The sequence below is a fragment of the Miniopterus schreibersii genome (assembly GCF_964146895.1).
Source record: "Miniopterus schreibersii genome assembly, chromosome: 4".
NCBI classification, from domain to species: Eukaryota; Metazoa; Chordata; class Mammalia; order Chiroptera; family Miniopteridae; genus Miniopterus; species Miniopterus schreibersii.
In genome coordinates, this window is record NC_138105.1 from 21,716,876 (window position 1) to 21,743,590 (window position 26,715).

Below are 26,715 nucleotides of genomic sequence, written 5' to 3' on the forward strand. Positions count from 1 at the left end.
CACTGCATGTTATGCATAGACACTTGGATTTGATCCTGCCAGCAGTATCCAACAGAATTTTCCGTTATGATGGAAAATTTTCTACTTTCTAGTAAGGTAGCCACTAACCTCATATGGTTATTTAGCACTTGAGATAGGCTAATGTGATTATGGAACTGAATTATTACTATTTTTAAATAAATTTAAATTTTTTAAAACATGTTTTTATTGATTTCAGAGAGAGGAAGAAAGAGATAGAAACATCAATGATGAGAGAGAGCCACTGATCGGATGCCTCCTGCATGCCCCCCATGGGGGATCGAGCCTGCAACCCGGGCATGTGCCCTGACCTCCTGGTTCATAGGTGTACGCTTAAATACCAAGCCACACCGGTGGAGCAATTAATTTAACTTTTAATAGTGACATGTGGCCAGTGGTTACCAAAGTGTCCACCATGGTTGTATATCCTCATTCATGCATTTGACAAGCTTTCACTGAGTGACTACAAAGTGTATAGTGCTAATCACTGGGGACACGGTGGTGAATAAAAATAACATGTAGTCAGCCATAATATTAATCAAAACATCACACCAATAAATTATAATACTAATACTATAATTGAGGTAAGCACTATAAAAGGGAAAACATGATATATAACTTCTAAAGGTAGATGTGACCTAGTCAGGGAGGTCAATGAAGACTCCTCTGAGGAACTCAGGCTTGCTCTAAAAAAAAATTAACTCAAGGTAGGGAGGACATTTCTGGAAGAAAAAAGACATTCATAGCATGTTCAAAGGCCCTGTGGTGAGAGGAAACATAGCATATAAGAGGAACGGAAAGAAGGTTAATGTGGCTGAATTAGAAGACATGGGGAGTGGAATGAGTCTACAACAGCAGACAAGAACCACACCTTGCAGAGGCTTGTAGACCAGAATAAATGATTTTGTTTCTGTTCTTCTTTTAACATTAAGAAGCCATTGGAGGACTTTAATCAGTAAAGATTAGGATAGATGGAGAGATAGCTAGTCCTGGCACAGGATATTAATCAAGACAGGTGAAGTAATGCTGTGTTGACAAGCAAAACCAAAGCTGTAGTGGCTTTTAACAAAAGGGGGTTTATTTATTGCTCACCCTATTTTCATCTGGCAACAGAATTCACTGAGGAAACCAAGCTGACAGACTAGCCACCATCTCAAATGTTTCCACCCTGCCAAAGAGAAGTCCAGCTCTGGAGAGACTCACACCAGTAATTCAATGTTGCCACCTGGAAGTAACACACACAGTTTCTGCTTACAACTTGTTGTCAACAATTAGTCACATCATTCACCCTACCACATGAAGGGCCAGGAAGTATAACCCTGCCGTGCATTTGAAGGGAGAGAAAAATGGAGCTATTTGGCAAATAGCGCGAATGACTACCAGAAGGAGAAAAGCTGAGGGAATTCATATTAATGGCCTTAACTTCTCTGCAAATAGGTAGAAGGCAGACTGTAAAAAAGTTAAAAAAAAGTTCAGGAAAAATTCTGTGGGAGATGTGAGAAGAGAGAGCTGAACAGGTCCAACAGCCTAGCTAAGACAAGACTGTAAATTCTTTGACAATAGCCGGTGTTCTTAATAAAAATGGAAAATCTCTACGAAAAACTAGTTAACACACCAAGTCAGTGTCTTCCACGAACCTCAATTCTCTGCTGTCAACTTCATTTCAAGATTGTTTCCTAGACATGAGACCCAGAAATACACAAAGTATGCCCATGGGGCACAGTACCCAGAAGGTTCCCTTCAGAGAAGAAAGTCCAGGAGGAAGGGGTAAGCTTATAGGGAAGGAGGTGGGGGGCCAAGTCCACTCACACCACTACTCTGTCTAAAGCTGGGCCACGGCATCTATTCCCAGCACTAGTCCCTTTGCTTCTTCCAAAAATCAGCATCTTGTGCATATTTTATATTCATGCAATATGTGGGTTCATTTTTCTAGCTGGAAGAACTCCAAGAAGAAAAAAATGTTGGGTAGCAATGTAGTATTATGGTAGGAGCCTGTTACTCAGTTTCTCCACTTACTAAATATGTGGCTTTAGGTAAGTTACTTAACCTGCTGGCCTGCAGGGGCCTCCCAAATAAGGCAGACACTGCTCCAACCCTAAAGTGCCTCCTGGCCTAAATCTGTCTTAAAAGACAATGAGGCCCTGCAGTAGATGTACAATTGGCTGAAGTTCCTCACCCCAGTGCTGGGACACCAGAGAGAGCAGATGACCTCTGCTGGGGTTCAGTTTCATTTCCTCCATCTGTGCAGGACCAGTGAGCAAAGGGGACCTGGGGACATCAGGGCTTTCTGAAGGACACCTAAAGGGGAGTCAGAAGCTCACATGCCTTGAACAGACATTCTCCCACTGTGTTTTCCTGCTGAGGCATCGTTTGAACAGATGCTCAGAGTTAAGAAGATCAGAGTTGTCAGAAACACAGTCTGGCTGGTCAGGCACTACCCCAAACTGCGCAGCAGGATGCCTGCTAGCTGCTGTTGGAATCCACTTCTGTTGAAAGCATCAATCAGCGTCCTCTTTGGGATTCCTCTCAGCACTTCCGTTACCCTAGCCTGGCCATATGGCACAAAAATGATCAACATCCATTAATCTCCTGGCTCAGAGGAGCTATCTTTTGCATAGAAAAAGTTTTGCTTTTTCAAGCAACAAATCTTAAGAAGGACTAACCCAAGTATATATGTATCCCTTTTCTGCCTGGAAAACTAGCAGGAGAAGAAAAATAGGACCTGTTAGGCAACAGTATAATGTTGTGGCTAGAAGCCCAACTGCACCTGTTCAAATCCCAAGTCCTTACTTTGTTCTTCTAGACACATGGCTATAGACAGGTTATTTCTCTCTGGGCCTCAGTTTTGTTATCTGTCTGATGGCAACAAATAACAATACCTAATAAACAACAATTAATGTTTATTAACACATGTAATGTAGATAGAACATGGTAAGTGCATACTAAATGTTACTTAATGGAAGCTGTTTGCCATGTTGGCTTTATAAGCAGAACTACCCTTAAGACGACACCAGGGTTTGTCAACCTCAGCATGACTGACATTTGGGACCAGATAGTTTTTTGCTGTGGGCACTGTCCTGTGGATTATAGGATATTTAGCAACATCCCTGGCCTCTATCCACTAGATGTCAGTAGCACCCTCCCCCAAGTTATCAACCAAAAACATCTCCAGACATTGTCTCTAATGTCCGTGGGGGAAGGGGAAAGACAATATCATCCCATTTAGAATCTCCAGTATAGTTTTCAGGATCTGGGCGATAACCCCTTAACTGTAAACTCCTGAGGACAAAGATTGTAATTCTCCAAGGATGCTCTGCAATCTCTCTAGACCAAATGGAAGGTTAGATAAAATTCAAACTCATTTTCTCTCTCTAGAACAAACTAAATTCTCAAACTTAGCTACACAACAGAACCACCTGGGAGCTTTGTAAAAAAACACCAATGTCAGTGTCCCACCTACAGAGTTTCTAATCCAATTCTTCTGGATGGGAGCCTGGGGATTGTGTTTTTAAAGGCTCTCTGATGATTCTAATTTTTGTAAAGACTGAGCTCCTAGAAAGTGGGACCTCTCCTCATTCATCTTGGTCTTTGAAGACAGAGCAGGCTGGGTGGTAAGTAAATAAATGGATAGGTGTAAAGTATGAAGCCATAGACTTCTCCAAATTCCCCTTTGTGATTAAAAATCCATAGAACAGAATTCTGATGGTGTTCCAGGCTGGCTTCAGAGCATGGGCCCATCATCTCCATTCCCTCCATTGCTGACCTGTGTCCCTTTTGGGTTTGTAACTCTGGAAAAGAGCTCTTGCTGTCCAGAGAAGCACTGGCACCGGTTCTGGCCTGGCGGTCTTAGGGATGGAACAAAGAGCTGGGTGGCTCCCAGGGTGGCCCTGCACTATTAGAGAGGGGCTACAGGGCCTTCGTCCTCCAGAGGGGAGCTCAGATCACCAGGCACTCCATAAAGGGTCTCAGAGTCTCCGTCCATGTACTAGTCTGAGTTGCTGGCCCGCCCCCCACCCTGCCTGGCTCAGCTTTAAGAGAGAAAAGCAGAGCACTTGATGCCTCCTCTCAGCCTTTTCTCAGGCCTGCTGCTGTGAATCGTCTGACACAACTTCCTCTAAAGAGCAGACACTACTGCACATTTGCAAAAAAGATTTCACATCCTCATTGTATGAGCTGTCACAACAGGGCAGAAAATTATTGCCTTTTTAGTTATTGTGCTGCCTTTTGTTCAGCTCTTTCAATATATAAATATTTGCATGAATGGATAATCCTTTAAAACATTTTTCTTCTTCCTGGTTATCATGTTCTCTAAGCTGAGTAGCCTTAGCTTGTGTAACTATCATTATACTCATCACATGCTGCATTTGTTAAGACAGTCAGAGACAGATTATTACATACTGATTTGAGAGTTAAAAAGAAGAGAGGAATTTGAAGAGCATTCAAGGGAGGAACATAAATCCCCAATGCCCCCAAGAAACAGATACAAATCAGATGCACTTACTAGCCCAAAGTACAAAGGACAAGAGCCATTTTCAAATTGTCTCTTTTAATCCCAGAGTCAAATGATCTTAGAAATTACAGTTCCCCCACCCCAAGGACCTCTGACTAACTTCAATAATTAGTCTAAAGACCAACTACACATTTCTGTCTCATTATTTCAGTACTGAATGCTCCTATATGGATTCTGAGTCTTAATGAGCATTTGTTCTTTTATATATTCCTCCCATTATATACATAACTCATTATTCTTTTATCAACATTCATCTGCCTAAGGTCACTTGCTGATTTCTTGATGGCAGGGGAGTTTTGTAAGTAAAATTGAGGTGAAAATCTTTGCTTAATAGAGATGCTCTCATTTATATAATACAGCCATACTCCTATTTCGCCTGGATGACTGCAACAGCCTCTAACTGGTCTACCTACCTCTGCCCTCTCCCTCCTCCCCTCTTCTTCTCCACCCCACCCCACACATACACACGTACACACAAGTAATAATCTGAGCAATTTTTAAGTAACTGGATTGTGTCATGCCCCTGCTTAAATCTTACATCTAAAAGTGAATGAGAGAGGCACAGTCTCTGCCCTCAGGGAGCTAACAGTCTAATCATCTTCACTGCTAGAAGCAGCCTGAAACAAGGGTCCCTGTGCAAGTGAGTGATCTCTGGGGAAACCTGCAATGAAGGGCAGAAGCAGGATGGAGCAGGAGAAGAAGATAAGAGGTTTCAGTGAAGCCTAACTTCAGTCTCATCTTATGGAGGAGCTCTGGAGTGTGAGGAGCACTACAGACAATGGCCCATACTGAGGCAAAGGGACTCGCCTTTCGTACACCTGTATCACTCAGTCATTAGCTGCAGGCTGCCCCCAAGGGAAGGGCATATCTTCTCAGGCATTTGTGGTCACAGTAGCCCCAGGGGCTGAGGGGACTTTCTGGATAAGGTTTTATCTGGGCCTCTCTGTTCCCTCAACATTCCACACTAGTTCCCACCCCAGAGAACTTACTGATCCCTTTCCCTCAATTATCTGCTAACTGGATCCTTCTCATCATTCAAAATTCAGACCAACTGTCTCTTTCCCAGTAAGACCCTCCTGGCTACCTTATCTTCGTGTGGCCACCATGTTGCTCCCTCCCTCATCAACCACTCCCTATCCTAATGTCCTCTTTCATAGTAAATATCATTTGTTTCATTTGTTTATTTATTGTATATTGCCCCCAACACAGTAAACTTTGTGGCAGCAGTTCACCACCATAACCCTAGCCTAGAGCAGACCCAGTCAAAAAGATTCTTAAAAATATTTATTGAACTTGATAATTGAATGAATGCAGTTCTTATTTTTCTGAAATACAAGAAAATCCCACATTCAAGATGAGATGCATTCCTAAATGCTCTTGAGGAAACTCTCGAGGATTCTCTTGAGAATCAAAATAATATAAGCAGAAAAGTAGCCCATAAGAAGCTACTAGATACTAGGCATTAGGTATCATTCTTGAACTCCTACAACTATTGGCATCAAGGCCATGGAAACTCGGATAATGACTAATGGCTTTATTTTATTTAAAAAGAAGGAAGGGAGGAGGAGAGGAAGAAGGAAAGGTCAGTTAAATGCAAAATATCGTTTGATTAATAAAATTAGTAATAATTTGGTCACAAATTGCATCCTGAAGAAATTACAAATCAATTAATTTTTATACTAATTATTCTATAATAAATCATCTGATATGTCATCATCTGACTGCTTTGCTTGCTCCCCTTCTGATGTTAGCTCTCACTGCACAGGCAGACGTACAAGCTTCAAGAAAGGAATACTCACGTGACACCTATTAGCAGCTAAATCTGTGGACATGAAAAGACAAGTGGGACCCAGCCCTACCATCAGGAGCTTACATCCCAAAGGGCTACACAGACCGAATCCAGCCTTTTATCCAACAAGAAAAGGAAAGAGTAATTCAGGCAAAAATGATGTGGGAAACCTTCAAGGAGGGAGGCAGGTAGCTTCTGAGTCAGCGTCTGAAAGGTGGGTTGAAGCTCAAAAGAAAATGAGAATGAAGACACTGCAGATGGAGAACACAGTATGGGAAGCACAAAGGTGTAACAATGTTTGGAGAATTACAAATGTCGGTGAGGGCATTTAGGAAGTTAGGAGGGAGAGGAGAAGGGGGGAAATGAGGTGGGGGATCAGGAGCATGGGGTTGAAGGAAATTGACCTGCTGGGGAAGAGGGAGGCTGTGAGGGGCTGTGGTGGGCTATGAAGATGTGCTGAAGGGCCTTATTTCCATAAATTCCATAATAGAAAAGAACCTTCAAGGTTGTCCTTACATTTGCCTTTATAAATCTACTTATTGTATTTACTGCACAAACAGCATTGTAACAAGAAAAATATTTAAAAGGCAAAGAATCGTCTACAATCATATGCCCCATGTCAGTCTTCATTTGTTTACATTCTTTCAATTCTTACCCATGTGCAGACATGTATCTACATACTTATAAAGTTATTTTGTGATTTGATTCACCTAGCATCAGAAGGTAAACATTTTTCTATTTTTTCTATAATTATTATTTTTCTGTCAGCATAAGACTGATGTACCATTATTTATATATCATCTCTACTGGTGAACATTTGTTCACTTTTCACACATATTCTATTTTACTATTATCACCACACAGTACTTTCTTTCCTTTTTTTCTGTTTGCTAACACTGAATTTCTGAGAATGAGGCTACTGGGTCAAAAAACACAAATATTTGTGAAACACACTATAAAATTATTTTCTCAAATAGCTACACTGTTTTTTATATCAACAGTATTATACAACTGAACTTTGCAAACATCAGGTATTATTAGGATTTTTCTCTCCAATTCAGTGGGTGTAAAATACTATGTTATGCATACTTTTAAATGCATCCCTCTGTTCACTGGGGAGATGAGCGTTTTCTCTGTGAATTCCGCCTCCCCGTAGCCACTCATTATACCACACCACCGCCATCCTTTAGCATTTCCAAACTGGAGCCTTTATCTTTTCCTTGTTGATTAGTACAGCACTTGTGCAACAGAGAACTTTCTACCAGTCTGTGTCCAAATCAGTGGAAGTCATGACTGTAGGTAGCCTTGCTTCTGTAAGACAGTTCTAGTAGCAAGGTTTGATGGTGTACATGAGAATGGGACTAACTAAGATGCTATTTGGAAGAGTCCAGTGGGAGGTGATGAGGGCCTAAAGTGAGGTGGTGGCTGTGCTCCTAAAAGGAGGAATCTCTGTAATGGTCATTTTGGAGGTGAAAACAGGACTTTGCAATCTAGGGCAAAAGTTCAATTGAGAAGCTTCTGTGAGGGTCTGGCTACCAACCACAGGATAAATGGTTTTATTCATATCCTAAGCTGTCCTAACAGAGATTTCACTTAGGTGAGGAAGGGAACTGTAGCCCATCTAGGAGCCTGGAGGACTTTGTGGTAGGATGGGGCAGTGTAAAGACCTGGGCCCACATGGATGAGGAGAGGGGTTGGGGGAGGACAAGGAGAGAAGAATCAGGACTTGACAGAGATGCTCAGAAAGGAGGTGCTGTAGAGTAGCTCTCTCTCACTGAGTGCCAGCCCTGTCCCTGCTCTTCATGTGCATGCCAGCCACATCTTCATAGCAGCCTCAGGCACATATTCCCCTTTTTACTGATGAAGGAGGGAGAGAAAGTGAAGGGAAGTTAAGCAGCTGGTAAGAAGCAGGGCGAAGATTCCAACTTAATCCCTGGTCCCAAAACCTTTGTTCTTAACTACCACACTGTGCTTGGGGACCACAGGGCCAAGACCAGCCATCCCTGCCTAGCAGGCTGCCAGAGGAATTCCCAAAGCAGGGAGGCAGGGGGCAAGTGAACCGCAGAGCTGGGAGCTCTTGCTCAATTCCACAGGCCCTGTGCATGAAGGCAGAGCAGTGCCAGAAACTGGAGGGGGCTGCCTGCATAAACTAATGCAGCCGAGATTCTCAGAGACACTAAACCTCTCATCTGATCTTCAACTACCCCTTCTTATCCAGTTTCTCCAGATTATTTTTAATGGGCGCAAAATAATACTTGATTTTCTAATGAAGACCCTCACTCAATAGGCAAAAAGGAGATGTTAAAATGTTCATTAATTTAGAAGCTGCTTTCAGTAACCATTATGCAAAAATTCAGTGACAAAGTTCCAACAACCAAATCCATTAGCACCAGTTACAGATCCTTCGGTGATAACAGACCACTGCCCAGAGAAAACTAGCAGTGTACAATAAGGGCAGGGATATATGCATGCACATAATATTATTTTATAATTGTACTTAGTTATTATATTTATAAACAGTGCACACACATCCTGAAGGTTCTTTACATGGATGTTAAAGACTTCTTCCTGAAATAACTGACTCCAAGATCATCAAACAATGCATGTTTCTGCTGAAACACAGACCTTTCAACATGTGGAACAAAGACTCTTGTGGAGTAGTGGTTAGAATCACAAGCTCTGGAGTGAGGCAGCCTGGAGTCCCTTAGCCAAGTCACTTAACCTCACTTTTCCTTTGTCTCTAAAGTAGGAATACTACTACTACTTGGCCTATAAATTTCTGGCACATATTAAGTACTGGTTAAGTGTGGGATACTGGAAAATTACAAATGTATCCTTCAGGAATTATTCTGATCCATAGCAGGTACTAGTTAGGTCATTGGCTACATACTGCCTGGGTCACAGGCAAGTCATAGCACACTCCAAGTTGTTACACTCTATTACTAGAAAAAAATTCTCTATTTCTAACCTTAGGTCATTGGCTACATACTGCCTGGGTCACAGGCAAGTCATAGCACACTCCAAGTTGTTACACTCTATTACTAGAAAAAAATTCTCTATTTCTAACCTTAACCTTATCTATTGGAATTATTTTATATTATTAAATTTTAGACATATTATACATTATGTATATATATTAAATATGTAACTAGTGAAGAAACAGGTATAACCACTATGACTTTGCTTCAGGGGTAAGAAATCTCACATTTTAATTGCTACTTGGTATAGATGAAACTCTAGAGTGAGAGTGTCTATGGTTCACATCTTGACTGTGACCTTAGACAAGTTACTTAACTTCTCTGGGCCTCACTTTCCTCACTTTTTTTTTGGGGGGGGGGATTTTTAAGCTAATAATTATGTCTGTGTCTTGTGAGGATTAAATACATGAAAATCACTTAGAACAATGCAATGTCTGATGCATCGTAAATGCTCAATAACAGTTGGCTCTTATCATTTTTTAATTTTTCTAAAGCATGTGAAAGTTGGCTCAGTTATTCCAGAGTTTTTCAAGGAAAGTCTGTCCCAGTCACTCTGGGGCATCCTCCTCTGTGTCATACCAGTCCTGTTGACTCACGTGTGTGCCCAAAGAAGGGCTCATGGCCTGTGTCCTCCTTATTAGTACCTGATGTCCTAACATGCCATGACCAGCACCATCTGCCCCAAGCTGCGACTCCATTTTAGTCATTCAAGAGTTTTGTTTTGTGCACTATGATGAGCTAAATACTATATTAGGTGCTGAGAAAATAATTAACAAAAACAAAACATATAAGAATCCCTTCCCTCATGGAACTTCCAATGAAGCAAGATCTCTAAGCCAAACTGGTGCCAGGACGCTCTCCTTTCACAAAGAAGCCCCTTGGGGTTGGTCAATCCCCCCAGGACTCTGGAATGACCCCATTTCTGGGTCCTTGTACCTCCTGGGCAGAGAGTTCAAGTGGAATTTTATGTCTACACCCCATGGGGAATTCCTAAGGCCCACTCCACTCTTCCAGTCTGGGAAAGTCTCTCTCCAACACTAGATACCCTCCTCCAGCCCCTCCCCTTCTCTGGACCTTGATCCCAAGAAAAGGCCAGCATGTAGTCTTCAGAACAATCCCTAAAAACCCCCAAAACTGTGACCTTACTCTTGAGCCAGGACCACCTGGCTCACAGAGCCCCCTGGCCATCTCCTCAGGAGGTGGAAGGTGAAATGCCACTTACTCTCCCATGATCAGACTTCAGCCTAGGAAACAAGACAGACTCATCTCCCAGGCAGATTATTAAGATACCAGTGATACAGAGGGGTCAGGGGAGGAAGCATTTATGGCTAAGCAGGCGGCAGGAGGCATCTGGACTACAGAGCTGTCAGAGGGAAGACAGACACAGAGCAGAGTGGTGGATCTGACAACCAGAGGAAATTGACACAATTTTGAGAGCAACTGCAGCGGAGTTCAGAAGCCCGATTTCAGATGGTCCAAAGGCCATAGGGAAGATCAAGAACACTGGTGAGCACCGGCTCTGATTAGGAGGGAGGGGTGCTTCTTCTCCTGGGAAAGGAAAGGAGCAGAGGGGAGCATCATGGCAGTGAAGAGGTGAGGACTGAGGAGGGAGCTCTTGCCCCACAGAGGAAGAACCAGATGAAGTGCTGGGGACTGGAAACTAGAGAGACGTGTTCAACTTATCTTTTGGTGCATAAAATTTAGTGGCTTTAATAAACCACTCATTTTATTTGGTTACAATTCTGTGGGTCAGGAAATCAGGCAGTGCTCAAGTGGGAAGTTCTAATGTGCTACATCGTCTGGAGTCATTAGCTCAGCTGAATTCATTTGTTTTTTGGACTGGAATGGAAGACACCAGAAGGTTTCACTTATATGACTGGCATCTCAATGTTCCTTCATATGATGTGTCTGTCTCCCTCTCTCCCTTCTTCCCTTCCTCCCTCTCTCCCTCCCTCCACCTGGCTATGTTGGGCTTCTGAACAGCATAGTGGTCTCAGGAGCTGCTCTCTCACATAGCAGTTGCCTTCCAATACGGAGCTTTCCCAGGAGTGAAGGTAGATACTGAGGATCTCTAAGGCCCAGTCTTGGAAAGTCTTGCAGCATTACTTGTGCCATGTTCTATCGATTAAAATAGATAAATGAGAGCTAGCCCAGCTTCAAAGGCAGCAGGAATAGATCCCACCTCTCGATGGTAAAGTCAAGGTCACATTGCAGAGTTGCCATCAAATGCAGAATGAAAGAAGTATTAGAGCTCCCATTTGTGGGGGTGCACTGTAGAGTTAAAGAGATGAGCTGCATGAGTCATTCATTCAACATATATTTATTGAGAGTCTACTATGTACTAGACACTGTTCTGGGTTCTATGCAATAAAAACAGTTCTTGCCCTTATGGAGCTTACATTCCAGTACAGTGACAGACAATAAATGCATAACACACAGTCTGGTGGTTGCTAAGCAATATAAAGATACATAAAGCAGGGTAAGAGGACAGAAAGGTACTGAGTGGTAAGCAGAGGGGAAGACTTCTGTTTTGGTCAGGGTGGTCAAGGAAGTCCTTGGTGTGTTTCAGGAATAGTGAGGAGGTCAATGGGGCTGATTCACGGTGATGTGAATCAGGCAAGAACCAGATTACCGAAAGTCTTATAGACACAGGAAGAAATGGGATTTTTTTTCTAAACATAGTGGGCAGCCACTGGTCTGGCCTCTTGTCCAGCTGAAGGAGGCTTACTTCTTAGCAGACACCCATCCTCACTAGCCAGATAATGCCCTTTCCCTGCTCTGGGGGAGATGAGGGAAGGGGAGATTACACAATCCACCATCATCCTTGAGCCCTTTGGCTCATCCTCCAGTCACCAGGCTTCCCTCTGAATCCTCAGAGCTTGGAGGTAGTGTCTTTGTTATATGTTTGATGTTATAACTAGTGACTAGAAGTTATCCAAATCTGGTCTGGAAAAAAATGTAAAAAGAATTCTGCAAAGCTCCAGATGGCTTTGTAAATTAAATTAAACCGACAACTGGCCCAGGAACTTTCCCCATCATAATTACACTCCTGATCATTAACATTTGAAGAGATTGTAAACAGAATCCTGGACATTGCAATAAATTATCATTGTCTACTGGGAATGTTCTATGAACCAGGTGCCCCTGGAGCCTTTTGAGACTGTCTGATGCTGTTATTTAAATGATGCTGCTCTGCTCTTTGGTAAGTGGGAGAACACGGGGGGTGGAAATGGTGGCAAGTGTGTGTGTACCTACAATCTACACTGTGGCCCATATATCTAAAAATGAAAGTCTGTTGCAATTCCCCCTAGTTGCCAAGGCACCCTGCCTTTCGAAGTCATGTTTAGTCTCCATCTTGGCATGATGCAAAACCTTTGAGGGGCTCCCATCACTCCCCAATGGGGCACCCACCCTGAGCCATCTGCACCTCTCCTGACACACCAGGCTCTAAGGCAGTTAATGACAATTTATTAAGAGCTTAATCAGTGCCCTTCACCATGCCAAGTTCTTTGAATGTACTCATTCAGTGCACATCAATACTGTCATCCCCACTTTACATACGAAATAGATCCTGCTCAGAGGCAGAGTCAAGATTTAAACCAAGGTCTGACTCTCCAGCCCAAACTCTTTTCACTCCTTTTCCTCAGCATGCCCTTTCTGACTGTCTCAATGGCCTGATTACAGCCTTCATAACTCAACTCAAGAATCCATTCTCTGGGAAGCCTATCATCACTTCATCACTGTCCCTCCACATCCCCTTTTGGGCTGGGTGTCATTTCATGGTACTCTGAGCTAAACCCTGTTATAGCACTAATTGAGCTTCATTGAATTTGCCTGTTTACCTATCTGTCTCCCTGACAAGATTTTGAGAGCCACAAGAGCCAGGACATTATTTTCAATCTTTGTGTTCCCAGTGTCTGGCATGGTAAGTATTATCTGGATGGATGGATGAATGGATATAAATATATGAATACATAGATGTAAACTTAATATATCACAATAACATACGGGGTTTAGTTTCTATTTCTGAAGAATATGATCATGCTGAAAGAAAGCGATTTTATTTGCTAGAGGTAGATAAAAAAAAACAGCATTCAAATATGACCAAAATTAACTAAACCAATCAAGACATTTTCTATTTAAAAAAAGACATCATATTATATATATATGATATATATATCATAGCTTGGGTTTTGGCCCCTGAATGACAAGGGGGACTGCTACCTCTTCAAATACCAACACAAGTGTCACAGAACCTTTGCATTGGTTGCTGAATACTCACACTCCTCATCTGACATCTAAGAACAAGCCAGCAGTCAGCTGCAGATGTGCCTTCACCAGAAATGAATGTTGCATGTTTCTCAGTGTTTGGGGGTGTGATGAATTTCCACATTTCCCAGAGAAGTGAAAGGAGCAATTGAGGATGTCCAGGCTGGAAGCCATGGGTGACAGAGCAGGCACAGATACCACCAAGAGAAAAGAAACCAACAGTCACTAAGTATCTGGCTAAGGTATGTGCCAGGTTCTTTGTCTAAGAAACATTGTCCCTAAAAGTATCAGAGGGTAGAAATGGCTCCAGATGTGAAGAATTATGCTGGTTGTTGGGGACAGGGCTGTTCAAACTTATTATTTGCACAGGATGCAGAACCACAAAAAAAAATACTGAACACTGTCTACACTGGGTTTAACTTTGTTGGTCAGATTGGCGCTGGCAGGTGGAAGAGTAAGAAATGAGGTTAATTTCTTGCTCTTCCACCTGCAAATGAGAGCAAAATTCCCAGAAGTGAGAAGTCTGGCCAAGACCTGTGTACGGGATGAGCAGTGATTCTGAGTTCAACATAAGGTGGTCCTCAGAGTCCTCCCACAAGCCAAGATGAGCAGTATGTAAGAAGCTAAGAGTGCTGGCTCAGACTTAACACCACTCTCCATCCCTTTTGGGAAGCTAACTCATGTAATTAAGTGGAGGTAAAATGAAATAAAACAAGTAATCCTCCACTTGACATCATCAAAAGCAAAACCATGGAGGCCTGAACCCTGAGCAAGAGAAACTGTGAAACAATGGAAGGCATTATTTCAGCCTGGGCATCACTTCCAGAGACTCTGTTGGGGTACTGTCCTTTGAAAAGATGGACATGAGAAGAGACAGGCATTTCTGGGGTAAGCAGATGGAGATCTGGAGACAGGCATGATGGAAAGCAAGTGGCTATCTCCAAGACACCCCACAAACCAAGAAGGCATTCAAGATCCTGAGCAACTCAGCACCCACTACCACGTGCGAGCCCACCAGCCCGGCAGAACTGTAAGAGAACAGCCCCTGAAAGCAGAGCAGGAGTGGAGGGCTAGACCCACTCCACAGAAACATGGACGAGCCCAGGAGGCTCCAATGCAAGCAGAACAATGTATCAGAGAGCTGGAAGTGGGGCAACCAGAGCAGGGCTACAGAGACGCAACAACAGCTATGTCTGTGCAATGGACCTGGGAAAGTTCAGAGAACATTTAGTGGCAGGTAAAATGAATTATGTAGGGTATCTGAATCAAGTAGAAATACACAGGAGAAGGCCATCATAAAAAATAAAATAAATTTAAAATTTTTTTTTTAAATTCCCTGTCAGCCAGCCAGAATTGGCTTCAAGTCATCAAGAGTTGGAAATTAACAAGCTTCCCAAAGATAGAGGCCTTGACCATCCTGCTCACTGGTGTGGTCTTCCATGCCTGAAGGTGCTTGGTGCACAGTATCAGTGTTTACTATCTGTCTGGTGGACAGATGGATGCATGTCTACCAATGGGTTAGGTCCTGTACTCAGCAGCTACCAAGATGTGGAACATCTGTGTCACACATATGCTATTTCTAATTCTTAAGCCAATGGTTATGCCATTAGTTCACATTTATGCCTCATATTATCAAAATATTGCTAACAGTAACATTTTATAAGTGTTTTTCATTTAAAATTTCAGATTTAAAAAAGTGACACAACTTGAGTATGCTTTAAATATAAAACTGCATATTCAAATAAAACTCTCAAGTAAAAATGATATGTCACACATACATAAACATTATAATTTTATAGGGGGTGAAATTAATTTTAAAGTTACTTTTAAATAATTACATAAAAGTAAAATATGAAGTGGGTAGTTTTGCGGGTAGTTTTTATCACGCGCTCTACTACCAGTCAACGTAAAACGTATAAATACGTTTCCCGCATACAATGTGTTAAAAAGTAAAGTGTATCAAATACATTATTGTCAAGTGATATGCACGTTTTTCTTTGCAAGAAAAATCTCGAGAACTTGGAATCATGATGAGAAAGTTTTAAGTAAACTCCAAATATCTCCCTCTGGTTTCTTCATCTGAAACTAATATTTCTTCATCTGAGCTAATATTTTATTCAATAATTTGAGAAATATTTTTGAAAATGTATGACCACCCCACCCTATCAATTACACTAGCTCCATCAACCTAGGACTACTTGTACTGATTAGAAGCTGTGTTTCATATTTCAAGGAAGCATTTCCAGTCTCTCTGTCTTCTTTTGTTTAATTAAGTATAGATGCAGAGTTCCTCTATCAACATCGATACCTCTGGATCCATATGCTCCTTGTTGATAAAGTCTCTGAACTAGACAAGAACTATTCTTGCAAGAAAAACTTTGCTTACATTGATAATCACATTTTTCTCTACTTAAGAACCATGAAAAGCCCTAGCCGATTTGGCTCAGTGGTTAGAGTGTTGGCCCACAGGCTGAAGGGTCTCAGGTTCAATTCCAGTCAAGGACATGTACCTCAGTTGCAGATTCGATCCCCGACCCCAGTCAGGGGTGCTGGGGGAGGAAACCAATCAATGTGTCTCTTACATAGGTGTTTCTCCCTCTCCCCCTTCCATTCTCTCTGAAAAAAGCAATGAAAAAAATATCCTCAGATGAGGATTAAAAAATAAATTTAAAAAAAAAAAAGAACCATGAAAAATACAGATTACTGTGTAAATGAGCATACTTTTGATTGATTACAAATTTTAAAACATGATATAATTCTTTGGACAGGGCTATGTGATTTATATGTCTAACTTTTATTATAAAATATTATAACAAAAAAATACAGTATTTTGGCACTTAAAAGTTGAACCATAAACTAAAAACTGGAACTGTATTTTCTCAACCCTTGGAAACCCTCTGAGTTAGTCATGATTATGGTCATTTTATAGATGGAGAAACTGAGGCCCGAGAAGTTAAGCTTCTCTGTCCCTCACTAGTCAGTGGTAAAGCTAAGAATGGCACCCAGGCAGGCTGACCCCAGAGCCTGTGCATATTCTACGACCCCATGAATCTTTGCACTCAAGGGACAGTATAACCACCAGGAAAATCTGCAGTTATGGATCCAACTTGGGAACATTATCTAATCAGACCTCAGGCTCAGAGAATTACCTGAAACTATAGCTCTTCCTAGTAAGATGTATCAGGTGAGATTTGGCAAGAACCCTGAGATCCTAATAGGTCCTCCTGTAAAGCACTTTTTGGCTGGAGTCTGCACTTTTTTCAGGCTGTAAATCAGGCTTACTTGGCCTCCACATCAACCTGGTTCCTGGCAGAGTGGTGACCAGGCAGCCAGCAGAGCCATTGCTGAATCTGCTGCTGCTGTTCTTGTCTGCGTGCGAGAGAGGGGCCAAGCTTCACCATTCAGGGAGATGAAGTTGTCTGGGAAACTGGCTTTGTGCCCTCACCCTTGTGTATTCCTGATTTTTACCTCCACTAGGACTTGGCTGACCCACAGGCAGAAACACAGAGAAATGAGAGTCCTAACAGCATCTTAAAATGTGAAGTCTCCTGGCCTCTGTGGGCTTGCAGAAATCACTGTGATCTCTCATGCTTTGGTGTGTCTGCCTGATTTTAAATCTACCATGAGGAAATACAGGATAATAGTTCAAAACATTGTCCTTGAAGTCAGACCAGCCTGGATTCAAGTCCAGGCCCTGTCATAATCGCCTTTGTGATTATAGGCAAATTACTAAATGTTTCTGTGTGTCATGCTTCCATATATAAAATAGGGACACAATAATACCCATCTCAATAAATGATATAAGGGTTAAACAGTATAGTGACTATTAGGCATGGAGCCTGACACAGAATACATACTCAATAAACATTAGCTGTTCTTTGTAATGATAATTATTATTATTACATAAATATCTTCTGGATTGATGTCAGTTTGCAGTGGTAACTGCATACAAAGAAAGTAAACAATCTTCAATACAAGAGACAACCCTCAAACCCTATTTTAACCTCATGTTTCAATCTTCTCTTCCACCAGAAGATAAGAGCCTGGTTTAGTTTTCATCACCTCTTCCTGTCTGCTCTCTAGTAAAGATGTGAAGACAGTTAAGTGTTCAGCAGACCCTGAGCCACAGAGGATTTGTTATATTTAGAAATTATTCTGCGATAATGAGTCAGAGAAAAAATCATGAAGCAAATCTTAGAGGCTTTGGAAGAGCATGCAATTTATCACTCAACAGATGTTTCTTGAGCACCTATTATGTGCAACACATAAGGCTGGGGATGCAAAGAGAGTTGGTTCCCTCAAAGGGCTTAAAAATGGCAGAAGAGATCAGATGTAAACACAGTGGTATAGCAATTCTCAACTTGACCACGAGCCATGACTGCCACATGAGTGGGCCACAAAATAGGACCTAAAGGAATCCAAATCTATCAGGGGGCTGAGGGACTTGGTAGGACTTCAAGGTGGAAAGAAAGTTGGGTCTCGAAGGCTGATTAGGAATAGACCCAGAGAGAAGTAGGATGGATTGTCCTTGAACACAGGCTAGCAGGGAGCAGGAGGGCTACATAGGCCATGTTTGGGAACAGCATGCAGAGCAACTTGGCTGGAAGGGAAGGCTCAGAAAGAGGGGTGAGTAGTTGAACATAATCCAAAAAGGTCTGCTAGAAGTTGCTTCCACTTCTCCTTTGGTTTCAGACTATGGCAGAGCCCTAAGTAGAGAGCCACTGCCCAAGTATAGAGTGTGGCCCCTTTGTGACATTGTGAAAGAGCAGAGGCAGAGATCTGAAGCCAGCTAGAAGCTCACTCTGAGCCCACCGTGGTACTCTGGCCATGATAATATAGCCAGACTGGAAAACGAGTCACCTAGTCAGCACTCTCTGGGCTCAGTGCTATGAGAGGGCTCCTGGTGAGCACTGGAAAACCACACACTTAGCATTTGCCTTGAGGAGGGCCAACCAAGGCCCCCTGCCATTCCACCTGCCCTCAGGAAATGGTTCACCCACAGCTCTAGAAGTCCAGCACAATTTGTTTGGATCCCTGCACTCTAAAGACTGAAGCATAGGCTGGTTCACAAACATCTGTCCTCATCATAGAATCCTTCTTTCCCTGGCAAGAGAGAAGCTGCCGAGTCCTCAGAGCAACCTACCAATTTGGGACATTTGTGTGAGTAATCCCTCTGGAAAATTGGAGGTTTGCTTAATTTGAGGTAGGAGCAAATTTTTCATGTCCTCTTATCCCTGAGAAACAGGAACAGAGAGCTGTCTTTGAGAATGGAGCAACCTCCTCAACTGAGTAAGTGCTATCAAATCTCTGTGGGAGTGAAGAGCCCTCTGAATTGCCCATCTCCTCTCACTGTCCAGTAGACTTCCAGAATGGCTCAGTGAGCAGCTATCAGCAGGACCTCTAGCTGTGGAAAGAACTAAGAAGCATGCCAGGGTTGGCCGGGCTTGTTAGTGCACAAATGGAAGAGGAGGGAGGGAAGGCTGAAACTGAGTGAGACATCTGTACAGGCATCCACATGGAATCTTCTAGCAATGAAAAATGTTTCTGAAAGACACTCGGGTGGTCAGAAAATGGAAAATTTTGAAGGTGGTGCTGAAAAAAGATGAGGAGAGGGAGGCCGCGGCAATGTATATGAAACAAAAGAACCAAAAATCCCCGTGAACTAAGTCCAATTGCTGTCCTCGTCCTTGGCTCAGTTCTTGAGCAAACCTCTTCAGATGACAGTATAAGTTTTTTCCTGATAAGATTCTTACACTCCTAGCTCAACTGACTTTGGGGATGTAGTTGTTATTGTTTTTGGGTCTAGCACTTTGATAATAAAAATAAATTCAGTGGAGACATGAATTCATTCATTTACATATTCATCATATCTCCAAGAGAGCAAGCAAACTTTCAGCCTCTTGCACCCATATGCCTCTTCCAGATGTATTGACATGGCCAGAGTGCTGCACACTTTGGGATGATGAGTAAGGAAGGCCACTCTGGTCCTATAGGTGACACCAGGTTTGCAGTCTACACACAGAGTACTTGCAGCTGCACCACTTATTCATTCAAACAGTACTGCCTGAGAACCCACTCACTGAGCACCACACTAAGGACTACATGAGCCCTCTAAGAGGAGTTTTTTCTCCAGCAGAGGATCATACAGGCATATAACTTTGATAAAAGGCAGACAGTAAGATTTGCATGAGAGGAGAGGAGAGATTCTCACCTAAGTGGGTAGGGTGAGCTTTCAAGGAAGAGATAGTTATTGAACTGGACAAAACTTGGATACATGGAGAAAAGAAAGAAAGCATTACAGGTAGCAAGAGATACCCTGAGCAGAGGCTCAGAGATGGTCAAACTTAGGTCAGGCTCTGAGAATAGCTTTGCTGGAGTTTGGTCAGAGACCAGGGATGGGAAGGAAAAGAGCAGGAACCAAGCTGGAGCAGCAGCTGAAGTCTGGTTTTAAACTCTATTGCCTTTGCTCTGTTCTCTCCTTTTACCTTCCTTCATTCCCTTTCACTTGCTTACTTTCTCCCCAACTAAAATCCCCTCCTCCATCTATGCCTCAATCCTTCCATCCAGCCCAAACAGTGCAAATGGAGTGGACATGAGATTAGCAGAGAACTTGTGCTGCTGTGGAGAGGGAAGGCATCAGTGTGATAACTGTCCTCCCCAACAGGACACAGCCCACTGCCACAGGATGAAAGGAGACACCCAGAATTCTGGCTGGAAAACCATATGTGCATCTCTATAGCACATCCAATATCTGCAGGCCCACAGAGATCCTCTCCTCTTTGCAGACAGAATGAAATAGTGATATGACCTGGAAAAGATGCAGGAAACTTGAGCTGGGAGAAGCAATACAAGGAGTGGTGAAAATGTCTGCTCTGGAGACAGATCTGAACAGTCACAGGACGACCAGCTTTATAACGGATGTGATCCTTCTCACCTCACCATGTAGGGAGGATGAAATGAGAAAATGTTCATAATGTGCTCAGCACAGGGCCTGAGCCATATCAGTGCTCAGTAAGTGTTTGCTTTTTATTGCTTTATTTATGACAAAAGCTAAGACCAGGAAGGGCTAACGTCAAAGCCAATGAAATCAAGAGAGTTCCATAGGGAGCACAATGGAATGGAAAGCACCAATGAACCCAATCTCAAGAGATGCTCCAAACAGGAAATTCAGGTTGACTGTCCACACTGCGAAAGCCACTTGATGCTACAGTGCTTATCTCCCTTTGCCTATGTAAAACAGTTCCAGGGGAGGAGAGGGGTGAGATTTCTATAAGCAAATGCTGGTGAGCCAAATGGAAAATCTTAACCACAGTCTCATCAGACATCAGTGGGGCCTTTGATGGTTTATCTGTATTAAAAAAAAAAAAAAAAAAAAAAATTTCTCTATAAGCAGTGGGATTTCATAAATCTTTCTCCAGCTAAGCTATTCTTCAGTTTAGCAAATCATGCACTGCCACACATTATTCTGTAAATTAGGCCTAGTGTCAGAGAGAAAAATCTGTGCTTAAGGGATATGGAAATCACAAAGCCTCAAAGCCTCTGAGCTCAAATGTAGCCCTCTTCCCCTCCCCCAAAAAGGGCAAAATGCAGAAGTTAGCATCTTTTAAGGTGGAAGGGGAAGGGGCACTAGAGAGAGAAGAGAATTGCCTTCTGCAGGTTCAGTAACCTCATTGATGGAAGTCTCCAATGACCAGGGTACAGCTGAAAGGACTTGATGGTACCCTGACTGCCCTAGCAGAGGCCAGCCCATTCTGAGTTAACTGCCTGAAAAAATCAAGTTGCACCTCCAGTGGAGGATGAAGGAGGAGCGATTGGATAGAGCGGCCTAACCCACCTGGTTAGGCTACACGGACCTTTCCAAAGCACTAACACTTCAAGAAACTGCTGAAACAACATGGAGGTCAGACAAAGAGCAGAGCTGGAGAGTGTGCAAAGGAGAAAGAGAGAGAGAAATGGGAAAGGAAAGGAAAGTCATGGGCTCATTTTTATTCATCAAATACAAATATAGTGCTTACTATTTGCCAGGAGTTGTTCTAAGTACTTTACAAATACTCAGTTATCCTCATCACTGGCCTCATTTTACAGAAGAGGGAAGCTAAGCACAGAAGAGTCAATGACCAAAGAGCACATGGCCAGCATGTGGCAGGGCCAGGGCTTGAAGCCAGGCAGCCTTGCACCAGTTCATGCGCTTAACCACCCCCTCCCCTCATTGGGAAAGTTTAGACCCTGTTGTAAGGTGGGTATCTTGCCCAAGGGTCTTAACATCCCCTGAAACAGCCCTAAAATTACTCAATAGTTAGTCATGGAATGTTTACAGCTCTCCAACAACTATATATTCTTAAAATATCAGATATTTTCTTGTGAATGAATATAAAGTAGAGAAGAGAATGAAGGAAATGGTTTTCCGTTGGCCCGTCAATAAATTAAAAGCAAAGTAACAGTCAGTATTTGGCCAATATACTGAAGAGTTCTCATATGCCAGCATTCTATTCTCACTATGTCACCAGGGTCTGAGAGGAACAAGAAATTCAGGTGAGATATTATCAGAAAACTAACTTTGGACAGAAATATTGTTATGTTAACCATAAAGACTGATCAAACGTGCCACCAGGATAACTGACTTGGGTTAGATTCAAGAACCAGCAGCCACATACATTCTGGTCCCTCTAACTTGCAGGTCTTGTTTTCCAGTCTGGCTCATCCCACCGGTCTCCTTTCCCATTATAGGGACTTCTGTCTCAGAGCTCCCTCCTCTCTCTCTTCACAGTTTTACTTCTCTTAGCTCTCCCCCTGCCTCCTGGCCAGGTCTCTGGACAGTCCATCGCAAAGGTGAATGGGGTTTGACTTATATCCTCTTACGAGGCCACTCAGCTCCATTTAAGCCCACTTTAACAGATTCTCAGCTCCAGGCATTACACAGCTCCTGCTATGAAGAGTGCGAATCATGTTACTGGGGAAATGGAGGTGGTTCCATCAGTTCTTCCCTAGAATAACTGTCATAAAAGTGTACCATGACCTAGGTCCAGATGTTTTAGGGGCAGGAATGCCCTGGGCAAAGTTCTTGGTGTCACCCAGCCTTTCATCATTCCATCCTTCTGTGGGCTAGATGCCAAAGAAAGCAGGCTCAAGACAACAACGATTTTCTGAGTTCCCATTTTATCCTAGCTGTGCACTTTTCTTCCATTGGTTCCTCTCTGACCATTTTTTGAAAATCCTTCCCCTGCTCCTCCCCCCTGGCCCCCAGGAATTCTTCCTGCCTTTGTTCCCTGGTCGAGTGCCCTTTTGGTTAGGGTGTTCTTTGTGTCCTGATGGTATGTCTCATGTTACTCTCATCTTCCTTGGTTCAGGGATGATATTTCTAAGTGCTTCAAAAGCACAACAGAAAAAAATCCTTTTGATACACATTGAACTCTATGTCATGAAGTTGTTTTCGAAGGCCTACCACCAATACAGAAAAGTGCCCATATAATAATAAACAATTCAGGCGTCAGCTTTCTGGGAGGAGTACAACATAAATTCTGTCTACAAATAATAGCAATTTTGGAGCTAGGTTGTTTTATTATGGAGGAGAAAAATGAAGCTGTGGAAATTAAGAAAGATCTAATCAGAGGACAAAACCCTTAGAGAGCCCCCTTGTTTTAGTGAGGACCACCATCTTACTCCAAGGCAGGCAAGGGTGAGAGGGAATGGTTCCCACTGTGTTCTCTCAGAAATTCCTCCCCTCCAGCTCTGCTGCCTAATCAGTCCTGCTGACTTGTCTGCAGGAGGCAATAGAAACAGCAAGGATGAACTCTCCCAGATACAAATGCCGTTGGAGGGATTTAGGACTGGAGCCCTGCCAGAGTGGCTACAGTGCAGAGAGCCATTACACACTCCACAGGGTCTTCTGCTATTTTATGGGCATATGTCCTATCCTCTAATCAGGCTGTGAGTTCCTCCAGAGCAAGGCTACTACAGCACCCAGAGAAGGGTGACTGTTGAAAAAACTGACTGTGCTCCCCACACACCCACCAGCCTTCCCTCTGTGGGACCTGTGTTGTGACCAGGCTCTCAGAATTACTGAAACATCCACATGATTGTCTTGATTGCTCCACTTTGCTGTGAGCCAGAAAGGGCACACGAAAGCATATCACCTGCTGGCCTGGGGTTCCTATCTGGGTTAAGGAGTATCGTTGCTCTTGTTCTCAGAGGTTGCTATGAGTAATGCTATTTAAAAAAGTCTCGTTCACAGCTGCTGTTTGGATTATAGAATTATTAGGGGCTACTGCAGGGCCAAATAAATCTTTGATAGTGACTTTACAGGTCACTTGGCTGCTGCCATAAGTTCCCAGAAACTGTAAATAAGAACGTGTTACCATCTGCATTGAGAGTTTTAAAAATAGCTTTATTTATATTCTTATAATGAAAAAAGGGATGTTGCACATTTCCCAGGAATCACTGTATGTGTCTCCTTTAAACCCAATGATGCAAATGAGATGAAAACTGGCATATTATACTCCAGGGAAATCAGATGGAAACTCAGCCCCTTTGAAGGATGCAAGGTCTGTCTGCTCTAGTCCATGGGACCCAGCTCCTATGACATGTGGCTATCCTGGGTAGGGCCAAAGAACAGGGCTACCAAAGCAAATAATGGCTTTCTCCTGTCGCAGGAAGAAAATAAGCAAGTGAGTATAATTTTCTCAAGTGTAAACTGTATTCCCATAAATTTTACTTAAATATTACCTATTACCAGTTCCCATTCGTCAGGACTCAGAATCAACTAACAATTGACCAAGTGGCACCAAATATTTGCAGAAAAAGAATGTGCAGTTGCAAGTGAAGTCAATTTGCTGGATTAAGCAGAAAAAGGTTGAATCCGGGGGTGTCTCGTGGACCACATGGGCAGAGTGGAGCTGGGCTCCACAGAGGGTTGGACACTTTCTGAGCCTCTTTCTACACAACTTCATTCTTCTTTTTCCCTTTTTCACTGGCTAGCTTTGCTAGTCCACACTTAGTACACACAGTAGAAGATGTCTGCCCAGATCTCCCAAGGTTGTATGTTAACACCCCTCGAAATAAAGAGATTGCCTCTCTCAATCATAGTTTCCAATACTGGTGAGAAAACCTGATATGCCCAGTGTTAAGTCAGGGCTCCACCCCTTGTCCAATAGGCTGTATCCAGAGGGCTGAAGTCAATAATACAAAATGGCCACAAGAGGTCAGCCATATAACCTGGGCATTAGGGCAGGGCAGTTCCAAGAGAGGAAGGAGGTGGTGAGAAGCTGCTGAGTGGGAGATAGAATGTGTCGGTGGTCTAAAGAATCCCAAGCCAAATGCCACTGAAATCCAGAGGGGAAAAACTGAGGAGTGTCAGTGTCCTCTAGAAACACTGCAGGCACTTTTTCTTAGACTTCATAGGAATAGAGAGAGGGAAGCTTTCTACAATATCTCATTTAATCCTGTAAGAATATGACAGACTCTGTTTTGCAGATGACAATATTGAGGCTCTGGTGAGTTAAGTTAAATAGCTGGCCCAAGGTCACAAGGCTACTAAATGGTAAAACAAAACTCACATCCACATGGGATTCCCAAAACCCCATTCGTGCTCCATCCATTTTTTCATGCTGTCTCCCAGATGAACTCTGCCCAGAGATAATTCTCCCTGGATTGGAGATAAGCCTTTACCTAGAAGAAGGTTATCGTTTTCTGTGCCTGGGCCTTCTCCAGGCCCTGATGCCGCCAGTCCTGAGGGCTCTGGCCACTGCACAAAGACCCCCAGCCCTCCTGAGTTAGAAGGACCTAGCAGGAACCTGACCCATATGCTACTGCTCTAACACACAGGCCACCCCCAAGTGGAACATTTCAGCCCCAAGCTATTCATAAGTTGTTACTGTTCAAGTGCTACTGATGCCATTTCCTGTTTGCATTTTGTTTTTGTTTTGTTTTTACAGTTCGTTGCTCATCCTAACTGTCAGCAGCAATTGCTTACCATGTGGTATGAAAATCTCTCAGGCTTACGTCAACAGTCTATCGCTGTGAAATTCCTGGCTGTCTTTGGAGTCTCCCTAGGCCTCCCTTTTCTCGCCATAGCCTATTGGATTGCTCCATGCAGCAAGGTACAGATTGCTTAAGGTGCATGTCTTTGCGGTTATTTCTTCTCTACTTAGCAAAACCAAAGCCCATTTTGTTCAAATAAGCAACTGATCATTTCCCACATTTAAAGAAAATAGCTCTGAGATACCTAGCAAAAGTAGCAAACCATATTAGAGGGAAAATGTTAAGATCTGCTTTCTTTTAACCATCTTTTTTTTTGTTAAAGAGAGCAGTGATAAAATGGGAAATTTTAAACTTGTGAGACAATCTAATCAATAACAGATCAGAGAGGGAATAAAGGCACTTTTCCTCTTCTAATTATGCAATTTTATAAACATGTCTTCCTAACCCATGGTAATAATAATTATTATAATAGTAAGAGGAATAGTCAACACTTATTGAATACTTGCCTTTTGCTAAGTAAGCCCTTTTCATGGACTATCTCATTTCACCCCCTCGATTACATTATGACGCACACACTCAATGACATAGGTTCAGAAAAGAGAGTAACTAGTAGGCCAAAATCAAATGCTGGGCGCTGCAGATCCATGTCAACATCCTCCCAGTTTCCTTGGCTTCCTCGATTGAGTTCTGGCCACATGGATAGCTAAATTAGGTCACAGAAAGGAAAAAGACAAAGAGAAGAGAGGAGCTTTAAAGGTACAAGGCTGGGTTCTTTTCTCAAGGTGAAGGTGCAGTGTCTGGTGCCCAATGGTAATGAAAGCAGTGGAACCTGCAGGTCCCAAGCTGCCACACACACAGCTGCTATCCCCACAGCGCAGCCATTTGATCCACAGCCACAGAAAGCACCAGCAGCCACTCCAGCTTCAGGCAAGAGTTAGCGCCTATAAGACCAAACCACGCAAAAATTTTGAAATAAGTTTCATGGGTCAAGATGGTCATTAAAGGTTCCAAAGCTGCATTTACCTATATATTATGCTGATATATTAATAAAGAAATTACACTTAAGTAATCAACATTCAGTAGAAGAAATATGACTACAGAGAGATTAGTTCCACAGAAAATATGATCCACTAATGCAGTTAATAAAAGTGTCATCAGTGAAAGGATCTTCTTGT

The 26,715-nt window shown here is 42.8% G+C and overlaps 1 protein-coding gene across 1 annotated transcript in view; it reads left to right on the forward strand.

Annotated features, from left to right (window-relative positions):
* The window catches only part of TRPC7 (transient receptor potential cation channel subfamily C member 7), a 120,991-nt gene that overhangs the window by 43,140 nt on the left and 51,136 nt on the right, over positions 1-26,715 (forward strand). Inside the window, exon 4 of the mRNA XM_081136069.1 lies at positions 25,495-25,659. Coding sequence (XP_080992195.1) covers positions 25,495-25,659 — 165 coding nt within the window. The remainder of the gene's footprint in view (positions 1-25,494; positions 25,660-26,715) is intronic.